The sequence below is a fragment of the Leptonychotes weddellii genome, unplaced genomic scaffold (assembly GCF_054177405.1).
Source record: "Leptonychotes weddellii isolate Sample4059 unplaced genomic scaffold, ASM5417740v2 HiC_scaffold_6446, whole genome shotgun sequence".
In the NCBI taxonomy this organism is placed as follows: Eukaryota; Metazoa; Chordata; class Mammalia; order Carnivora; family Phocidae; genus Leptonychotes; species Leptonychotes weddellii.
The window spans coordinates 1-10,100 of record NW_028033376.1 but is presented as its reverse complement, the minus strand read 5'-3'; the positions used below and the strand labels follow the sequence as shown (position 1 = coordinate 10,100).

Here is a 10,100-nt window from a genome sequence, read left to right as displayed (position 1 = left end):
TTTGACATGATGCAGGAGCACAGAAGGAGATGAACAGGCGAGAGGGCTTCACCAATAGCTTATTAATGCATCTCCTCTCTCCCTCCCCCACTAGCCTGAAAGTGACTCAAGGCAAGGATGAGGTTTTCTTCTTCTTTTAACCCTAGCACTGGGCAGGAGGCTGGCACATAGGGACACCTCAGTCAAAATACAAATTGAATGTTATTTAAATGATTCAGCTGAGCTGAATGTCTCTAGAAGAGACTCCCTCCTTATTCCTCTCCTCAGCTGTCTCTCCTGCAGAATAGCGGCTTTCCTGGGCTCTGGCTTAACCCTGGCATCCCAGTGATGGAAAACCAAGTCCATGTGCTGGATCGGGATTTGGCAATTCCCTGGGCCATTAATGGTGAATTTATGCCTCAGAGCTCTCAGGCTCGAACTAACCCAGCAGGACTGACCAAACCCATCCTCCATCCCCCATTAGTAATTTTCAAAAATGGAATACTCTACTCCTCCTAAATTAAGACCTTTGTGAGAGACAATTAAAAATAGAGAAATATAAAAAGAGCGTCAATATCGCGCAAAGAACAAAGTTAAACGTAAATGAGAAAGAATGCAATTGAATACCTCTTAAGAAGGAACTATTCCAAAACTTAAGAAAATAAAAATGCCAAGGGGACATTGCACGTCAGACATAAACAATATAAAATGCAGTTCGCTTAATCCTGATGACAAAGTAGGATTAGGGTTATTGAAAGCAATCCCAGCAGCCTCCCTCCTCCCTCCCTTCCTCTTTCCCTCCCTCCCTGCCTTCCTTCATTCCTTCCTTCCTTCCATCTTACCTTCCTTCCCTCCTTCCCTCCTTCTTTTATTTTTATTCTTCCCATCCTTAACTGAAAGTCCGCTATATTCTCAGTTGTCCTAAATTCAGAGAATATAGAGGTAGCAATATTCAAACATGACCTTAGACTGTACCTAGGTAGGCAGAAATGTCAAGTGTTACCGATTCCATCAGGGGGAGCCTGGCTGGCTCAGTCGGTAGACTATGTGACTCTTGATCTCAGGGATTGAGATGAGACTGAGCCCCACGTTGGGCACAGAGTTTACATTTTTTTTTCCAGTTTTTGTTTTTTGTTTGTTTGTTTGTTTTGTTTTGTTTTTAAAGATTTTATTTATTTATTTGAGAGAGAAAATGAGAGACAGAGAGCATGAGAGGGAGGAGGGTCAGAGGGAGAAGCAGACTCCCTGCTGAGCAGGGAGCCCGATGCGGGACTCGATCCCGGGACTCCAGGATCATGACCTGAGCCGAAGGCAGTTGCTTAACCAACTGAGGCACCCAGGCGCCCCAGAGTTTATATTTTTTTAAAAAATGAAAGATTCTGTGATTAGAAGTCGGCAAGACATTCCTGGAGGGCATAAGTGTAGAAGCAAAACTGCTTACCATTTTGAGGAATTTACCATGATTCCAACCTCCTTGTCAATTACCACTTGGTAAGATTACCACTTCCCTCTCCACCATTCTCATCAATGTTTCCCAGAGCGCTGGTCACCTACTATGTTCTAAGCACTGCATTCACCAACACTCTTTGGGTTGCAAATGATAAAAACTAAAGCAAACCACCTTAAGTAAAGAGAGAATTTGGTGGCCCATAAATCTGGGAAGGATCTGGAGATAAATCATAAAAATGAAGGAGGGACTTTGGGAACCAGGACCTCGGGGGCTGCCTCTACCTCTCTTTTCTCTGGTTCTCCTTGAATGTTGACTAGCTTCATTCCCTCCAATTGCAGACAGACCAGAATTCTCCATGTGTTAGGGGATATGACCTTTGATAATCTAAGCTTAACAACTCCAGAGGAAAGGATTCTATCTTTTCTTCCAAGATTCACATTTATCAATAGCAAGGACAAACTGGTCAGTTGTAAGTAGGACATGTGACCGCCACCTCATGCCCAGAAGATGGGGATGAGAAAGCTTCCAAGAATGAGAAAGCTTCCAGAGAGGACCAGAACAACAGCCACAGAATCTATGGCAGGCTCTGGACTGGATTCAGACTCTGTTCCTATTATTTTCCCAGAGCAAATATAGAGACTTGTATTTTAATCCCACCAATGATTATTCTTTTTCTATACAACTTTTATTTTTTATTTTATTTTTTTTAAAGATTTATTTATTTTAGAGAGAGAGCGTGTGAGCAGGAGGAGGGGCAGAAGGAGAAGGAGAAAGAAAAGAGAGAAGCAGACTCCCTGCTAAGCACAGAGCCCAACAGGGGGCTCAATCCCAAGATCCCAAGATCATGACCTGAGCCAAAACCAAGTGTGGCTCAACCGACTGAGCCGCCCAGGTGCCCTTCTACAGCTTTTAAGTTTCCTTCTCCATTGTCATGCATCTCCACACACACCAAGAACATCAGCAGATAATCCATTTGCATCACCTCTGATAGTCTTGGGTTTTGGTTTTCAATTGAAAATGAAGAATCAAATCAATTTCAAGATTAAAATAATATGTTCTATAAATATCATTTATTCTTAGAAGAAATTATTTCCGCTATTTTCATGGTCGTTCTCAGTATATAGTTAAAGAAAATAAATATATATAATAAATAATTATATAACATAAATATAACAAAAAGAAAGACAAGGAACTGGGAGTCTTTCTCCTTAATAGGAAGAGAGTTGGGCCCTCTTGAGCAGTCTAGCCCAGTGACTACAAGGGTCCTGGAAACTTTTTTTTATGTTGTTGACCTGAGCCTAAGGCAGAGACCACCAGCAATCATTTGACCATGGGCTAATGCAGATTTGGGGAAGGAGAAATGAAGTACAGGTATCCTGGGTAACATTTCAGGTAAATTGGACCATGCTGCCCACATTACTTACTCATACCAAGAAGAGTACCAGACGGAACCTGAGAGCCACACCCTGAGTGACCTAATAACTCTGGAACCCCATGGCAAGAGGAAAGGCAAAGCAAGAACCAGCAGGAGCAAAACAATTAGAGAGGAATTTTCGATTAAGTTTGTAGAATGATGTTTAGTTGTACATGTCTTTGTGAGGTGGAAATTTTTTAATTAATCTCAGCAGTCTGGGTGATCATAAGACACATAGTGGTCACATGCAGATGAAAAACTTGTAACACGGGGGCACCTGGATGGCTCAGTCAGTTATGCATCCAACCCTTGATTTTGACTCAGGTCATGATGTCAAGGTCGTGGGACTGAGCCCTGTGCCAGGTGGGGAATCTGGGTGTAGAGCCTGCTTGGGATTCTGTCCTTCTCCCTCTGCCCACCCCAACCCCTGCTCACCCTCTCTTTAAAAAAAAAAGAAACAACTTCTAACACAAATGTGGGTTATAATTGAATCCTTTTATCTGAATGAAAGAGAAAAGAAAGTATGCCCTCCATTGTGGCACTGTGAAGTGTAAGGATATTAATGATCAGAACTAGGGCTTTTATTAGACATGAAATATCAGTGGAATATGATCCCAGCAGGGGTGGTCTTCCCTCCCTTTAAATGCAAATGGAGACTCAACTCAGCATATTCTGGAAGGTACTGAGATAGAGTCAATCCATTCCTATTCAAGCCTACCATTTGTAAACACATCCCGGTTTTAAAAGGATATTTTTTTTAAGCAAAAAATCTGTTGGTCTTCTCATCAAAGACAGACTGAATGTTATTTTATAGGAGAAAATATGTTATTTTATTAAAATAAAGATACACTGTGTTGAAGTCCTACAGGAAATCGTAAGTCCTAAATATATATTAATACTCTACTGATCTGGGGGGGAGGTGGGAAATATGAAATGGAATGGCTAAGAAGAAATAGACTCATATATTCCTACTTGTGGGTCCTGGTGCATCTGGCTGTTGTCTCATTCCACCCTGGATCATCATTATCCAGTGAATGCTTTAACTGGGGTTCCCCCATACTCTGCTCCCTTTAACAGGCAGTAAAATATGTCCACAGAAGTCAGCACATGATTGGATCTGGAGACCCCTCTGGAAATTTCCAACTGGACATTGATATTTCAGGGTTAATCTTCACTCATCATCCCTGTTTTAGCCGAGAGCATGTTTTGGCGGCCAAGCTGGCCCAATTATATGACCAGTACCTTGCAAGACACCAGAGAAACAAGGCAAAATTCCTTACTGATAAGGTACACTCTTCCATTCTTACTGTTGATGGGGTTGGTTCTTCTGATGAGCCCAAGCAACAAAAACACCAGCCTGCAACAAATGTTCGTGCACCTCTTACACATGCCCCTCAGCCTACGATGTGTGATAGACTGTTCTCCTTGCAAGCAAACAGAAGGCTCTGACAATGCACATTTCATGTGTGCAAATTCAGTGGCATGTGCTTGGCTTGAAGAGAAAGGTTTGTGCAAATGGTGCAAGTCATCTCACCTCCCAGGGAGCAGGCATTTAATGGAAGATATGTAGCTGTGTCTTGCTTGCATGACCTCAGATGCTGAGACCATTCACGGCCTGAGAATCTCTCTGTCCTTAGAGACATTCTCATCTTTACATGTAATTTGCCGTAACGTGGTACCCAGACACGAGTCAGTTGTTTCCGATGATGCTCAAAGAAATGGCTCTCTGTGTGACACTTACTTCCAATGTGATGCCATCCCATGGGATTTTCTTGAGTAATTTTGACTACGGGCAATTTTAGCCCCACACTCTGACTTTAAAACCTACTGTCCAAATAAGAGATCACTCCACTTTACCTCCTTTTGAGTCTATAGGTTTATGATCTATTCACAAAAATATCCCTGTATATCCAGGACCCAGAAAGATCCACTATTAGCCTTGAAAGAGACCTCATTTCTGAGACACACACATAAATGCAACACTTGTCATGATCATCTTAATGATCTGGGCTACAGAACAGGGATGAACATACCTTGTCCTTTATTATTCCTTTTCTTTTTTAAGAACAGAAGAAAGAGTTCTCTGTCAGAGTTCATTGTGGTGAAAGTGTGGGAACAGCGGGATGTTTGAGCACCCATTCACAGCTTTGTTGGCATCATTTTGCCCTGGCGGAGGGGGTGGTTCAAGGCACATAATTTGCTTAGGCGGTAGAGTCTCTAACTCAAAACTTGTATCCATCTTTTTTTAAGCTCCAAGCTCTAAGAAATGCAGTTCAGACAGAACTTAATCCAGCAAAACCTCATAAATCTCTTGATACAACCCAAAAAGCCATCAATGAGTATAAATCTGAAATTCGGTGAGTAAAGTCTGTAATTGTAACTCCTACCTTTTTTGTTCTCGTTAGATGTGTACTTGTTGAAAGCTTTTTTTTTCAATTTTTCCAAATGCACTGAATATATGAGAAATTAAGCCAAATGAAGTAATGAGATATATCCATCTTATTAACATCAAATTTGAAGTCCAAGAAAAGAATGAGGAGGTAGGATATTGTAACTTTCTCTGCTGGTGTAAACAAACGTCGCTACAAGCCACCACTTTATTTTTTTTAAGATTTTATTTATTTATTTCACAGAGAGAGGAGTGAGAGAGAGAACACAAGCGGGGGGAGGGAGGGTGGGGAGGGAGAAGCAGGTTCCCCACTGAGCAGGGAGCCCGATTCAGGGCTCGATCCTAGGATCCCGGGACCATGACCTGAGCTGAAGGCAGACACTTAATCGACTGAACCACCCAGGTGCCCCTACAGCCACCACTTTAGAGGGTAGCCTGACCATAGGCTAGCAAAGTGTGGAAAATGCCCATAAGCTGGGACCCAGAAAATTTTGTTTCCCGTGTGTGTACTCTAAGAGCTACATGCACGTGTGCACATGGAAACATGTAGTGTGTAAGGAATTCACAGCATCATTTACAAAAGTAAGGAGCTGGGAATGACCCCATACCAGAATGAACACATCTGGTATAGTCTCTCTCTCTTTTTTTTTTTTAGGATTTTATTTATTTATTTGACAGAGAGAGAGCAGGAACACGAGCAGGGGGAGTGGGAGAGGGAGAAGCAGGCTTCCCGCGGAGCAGGGAGCCCGATGCGGGGCTCGATTCTAGGACCCTGGGATCATGACCTGAGCTGAAGGCAGACGCTTAATGACTGAGCCACCCAGCCGCCCCTATATATTTTATTTTTTAAGGAATCATGTTGCATTTACCATCTCACAACTGGCTTTTCTATGTAAAATACATCTCAGACCTTTTCCTTTTATACTACATCTAGTTCTGCACCATTACTTATTTTTAAAGATTTATTTATTTTAGAGAGTGAACGTGTCCACAGGCAAGTGCCCACGAGCATGGGGAGGGGCAAAGGGAGAGAGAAGCGCAAGCAGACTCCCCCTGAGCGCAAAGCCAAACCCAGACCCGATCCCAAGACCCTGAGATCACGACCTGAGCCGACACTAAGAGTCGGATGCTTAGCCAGCTGCACCAGCCAGGCGCCCCTGTATCATTATTTAAAGGCGACATAGAGATGTTATGTTCCCTGTTGATATTATTCCTATTTTTTATTATAGAAACTGCACTCTAATTGACATTCCTGTGTGCATGAGTATTTCCACAGAATGAATTCTTAGAACAAGAATTTATAAATCAAGGACTTTAAAGATTTTATTTATTTATTTGAGAGAGCGTGAGAGGGGAGACAGTCAGAGGGTGAAGCAGACTCCCCGCTGAGCAGGGAGCCCGATGCGGGACTCGATCCCGGGACTCCAGGATCATGACCTGAGCCAAAGGCAGTCGCTCAACCGACTGAGCCACCCAGGCGCCCAAAAAATCAAGGACTTTAAATGTATACTTCTCTTTTTACAATCTAGCCTTGAGTTGGAAATTCCTCCAGCAAAGTGGAAATTAGTGATGTTGAGATACTGTCACTGTGAAAGTATGAAGAGTATGTTTTAAAAGGAAAATTCTTATTTATGCTTTAAAAAAAAAGCCCACAGTGCAGCCTCCTTGTGCAAATAATTTTTGCTTCAGCAAAAAGCCGTCCTGAATACAGTAGTGGTTTTATAGGGACTCGTATTTATCATCAGTATTTGAAAACTGGCAGAAATGTGTGAGAGATGGACAGACCATGCCGGCGGGGGGCGGTGGGGGGGGGTGCCCCGCAGACGGCAGACCCAGGGCGGTCTTTCCACTGCCCCTGGAAATGAACACCTCTGTGATCCCGCATTTCTGGCCCAGTAAGAGGGTGGGTTTTAGCCTTTTCCTGATATTTCACTATTGTTAAAACAAATCTAAGCAGATGGCCTGCTCCCGGCTGTCCCCTCATGTGGGCCCCGGCCTGCTGCTGACCAGAGTCCCTGGGAGCCCCCCGCCGGGCATCCGCGGAGTCCGTGGCAGGGTGCCGCTCACCTCAGCCCCCCAGCACGTCAGTCATTCTCCATCTTATTTTCTGTAAATGGCGTCCTGACCGCATCGCTTGTCCCCTGAACTGGAACCGGCTATATAAGGAAGGAAGCATGGGTCTTCATGCAAGATAGGGGAGCACTGTATTTAACTCTCTCTACCGGTTCTTTACCCTCAGCCCTACTCAAACTTGAACAACTAAGACTGTGACTCTAGATCCCCATCTAGCTACCACTTTCTCTCTGTATTTTCCTTCACAGCCAAACTTGTGGAAAACACTAGCATTCTTGCTGCTCTAGCCCCTTGCCTCCCCTTCACGGGAACCTCACTCACCCACCCACCTTTCCTTGGAGGCTGGTCTTGCCACAGGCCCGGGCACCTCCGCCTTGCTAAGCCCCTCCTGCTACCTGGCCTCTTGATGGCGAGACGCACTGTCACCAGAGTGGCCTGGTGTGACCTATTTCTTCCCATTCCTGCCCCCATCCTTCCCACCGTCCTTTGTCTACTTATTCTCCTCTGCCCAGATTCCCAGGATGCAAAGTTCCTCACAAGCTTTTTCTTTTTGTTTTCTTTGTTAACCTGCCTTTTCTCCTGAGATCCGAGTCTAGTCCTGTGGTTGGAAGGATCATCCGGAGGCCAGTGGCTCCCAGGGTTTCCCCTCTGGGGTGAAGCCCCCCTTCGACTCTCTGGAACCCCATCTGCACCAGGTTACCTGACTCCCTGAGCAAAACTGCCTTTTCCTTTTCTTCTTTAGCTCAGATGTCAAATTTTTCTTGCTAAGAGTTCTTTTTTAGCATTTCTGAGAAACTGTTTTCTCAGGTACTAAAAAAGGAAATAGAAAATATATCAGAAAGCCTTAAGGTGTCACACAACTCAGTAAAATAATTTTACATTGCAGTTTTTCAAAAGGAGGCAGGGGAGGCAGCTAAAGGCATAAGAGAAGAACAGACCACTTGATACTGACAGCTAGCATTGGTGGACCACTTACCAGATGTCAGGCACCGTTCTAGTAGGAAGTTTACAGATGAGGCATGGAGAAGTTAAGTTGTTAGCCCCAGGCCAGCTAGCAACTGATAGAACCAGGACTGTAGAATCTGATTGCAACATCTGTGCCCTTAGCCACACGCCTTACTGCTTTGCAAGAAGGATGTTTCTTGGGGTGCCTGGGTGGCTCAGTCGGTTAAGCGTCTGCCTTCGGCTCAGGTCATGATCCCAGGGTCCTGGGATCAAGCCCCACATCGGGCTCCCTGCTCGGCGGGAAGCCTGCTTCTCCCTCTCCCACTCCCCCTCCTTGTGTTCCTGTTCTCGCTATCTCTCTCTCTGTCAAATAAATAAATAAAATCTTTAAAAAAAAAGTTTCGTAGGTATCAAATTAAATATACAATCACTATAGCATTATTAGTTTCTTTTTTTAATTGCAAACCCATCTAAATAACTTTTTAATATATAATAATAATAATAATAACATATTCTACCTTCTAGGCAAACAAGAAAATTGCGCGATGCTGAACAAGAAAAAGATCGAACGTTGCTTAAAACGATCATAAAAGTTTGGAAGGAGATGAAATCCCTTCGAGAATTTCAGAGGTTTACGAATACACCCTTGAAACTTGTTTTGAGAAAGTAAGCTTTTTTTCAATAGTTGTTTTATGGGGCTATATCATGCAAAGAGAAAATGCATAAAACATAGATACGGCTTAAAAAATAATTATGAATAAATAATTAACAAGTAATAATAACAACTAAGAAAATGAATAAATGATGATGTAACCACTCCCCAGGTTAAGAAATAGGACATTACCAGTATCTGGGCAGCCCCCATGTTCCTAACCCCAACTACTGCCTCCTCCATCCCAGGAGTAACCATTTTCCAGATTTTTATGATCAGCATTTCCTTGTTTCTCCTTACAGGTTTGCCATCTATGTGTAATCCCTAAGAAAATGTGGTTTAATATTACCTGTATTTGATGTATCCACAAATGAAAGTAGGTTGTCTGTACTCTTTAGTGTATTCTTCACTACCATGTGAGATTCATTTACTTAATATCACATGGCTAGCTGAAGTTATTTACTTTGTTTATAATACTTCATTATATGAATATAACAAATTTGCCCATTTCACTGTTGACAGACATTTGAGTTGATTCTGTTTTTCAGCTTACAGACAGCACTTCTCTAGGGATCCTTATACATGTCTTTTAAGCTACATGCCCCTAAGCTTTCCCAAAATATACCTGGAAGTGAAATTGTTGAGTCTTAGGGGATGGGCTTCTTTGATACTCACATGCCGAATCCAAACACTTTTCCAGAGTGGTTGTGCTGATTTATACTTTAACCAGTGCTCCCATAGATCCCTATCACCCAAACCATCCATGTCACCTGCTATTGTCAGATGTTACACTTTCCTTGGCCTTATATTTCCCATTCATGAATTGGCCATTTTGATTTCCTCTGTCTGTTCAAGGCTTGTGTTGATTTTTGAACTGGACTGTTTGTCTTTGTTTCTTTTTCATAACTGGTAGGAATTTGGCGTATATCCTGGACAGGGGGCCTTTGTTGATGCACTCTCTAGTTGCCTCTTTACTCCCTTTTGCTGCTTTTTGATGACAGAAATTCTTAATTTTTTTTTTGTCACTTTCTCTTTTTTTTTTAATTTTTTTTTATTCTTATGTTAATCCCCATATTACATCATTAGTTTTAGATGTAGTGTTCCATGATTCATTGTTTGTGCATAACACCCAGTGCTTCATACAGAATGTGCCCTCCTCAATACCCATCACCAGGCTAACCCATCCTCCCACCCCCCT

General features: G+C 42.9%; 1 protein-coding gene across 2 annotated transcripts; it reads left to right on the top strand.

The window, feature by feature from the left end:
• Window positions 1-1,296: 1,296 nt before the first annotated feature.
• Window positions 1,297-10,072, top strand: LOC145719697 (coiled-coil and C2 domain-containing protein 2A-like). Of its 2 annotated transcripts, none has more exons than XM_081811242.1 (3): window positions 1,297-4,130; window positions 5,094-5,200; window positions 8,776-10,072. In XM_081811242.1, the coding sequence occupies exons 1-3, from the start codon at window positions 3,951-3,953 to the stop codon at window positions 8,918-8,920; spliced, it is 432 nt and encodes a 143-aa protein (XP_081667368.1). In that variant the 5' UTR covers window positions 1,297-3,950; the 3' UTR covers window positions 8,921-10,072. The 2 variants fall into 2 exon arrangements, with proteins under 2 accessions (XP_081667368.1, XP_081667369.1); XM_081811243.1 differs by lacking the exon at window positions 1,297-4,130 and adding an exon at window positions 4,137-4,348.
• The last annotated feature ends 28 nt before the right edge of the window (window positions 10,073-10,100 follow it).

What these genes read in the sequence shown, in the direction of transcription:
- LOC145719697 (XM_081811242.1), top strand. Translation starts at nt 3,951, where the DNA reads ATGATTGGATCTGGAGACCCCTCTGGAAATTTCCAACTGGACATTGAT. An exon ending in CAAAATTCCTTACTGATAAG is followed by an intron (nt 4,131 to 5,093) that starts GTACACTCTTCC and finishes TCTTTTTTTAAG; the next exon opens with CTCCAAGCTCTAAGAAATGC. An exon ending in GAGTATAAATCTGAAATTCG is followed by an intron (nt 5,201 to 8,775) that starts GTGAGTAAAGTC and finishes TCTACCTTCTAG; the next exon opens with GCAAACAAGAAAATTGCGCG.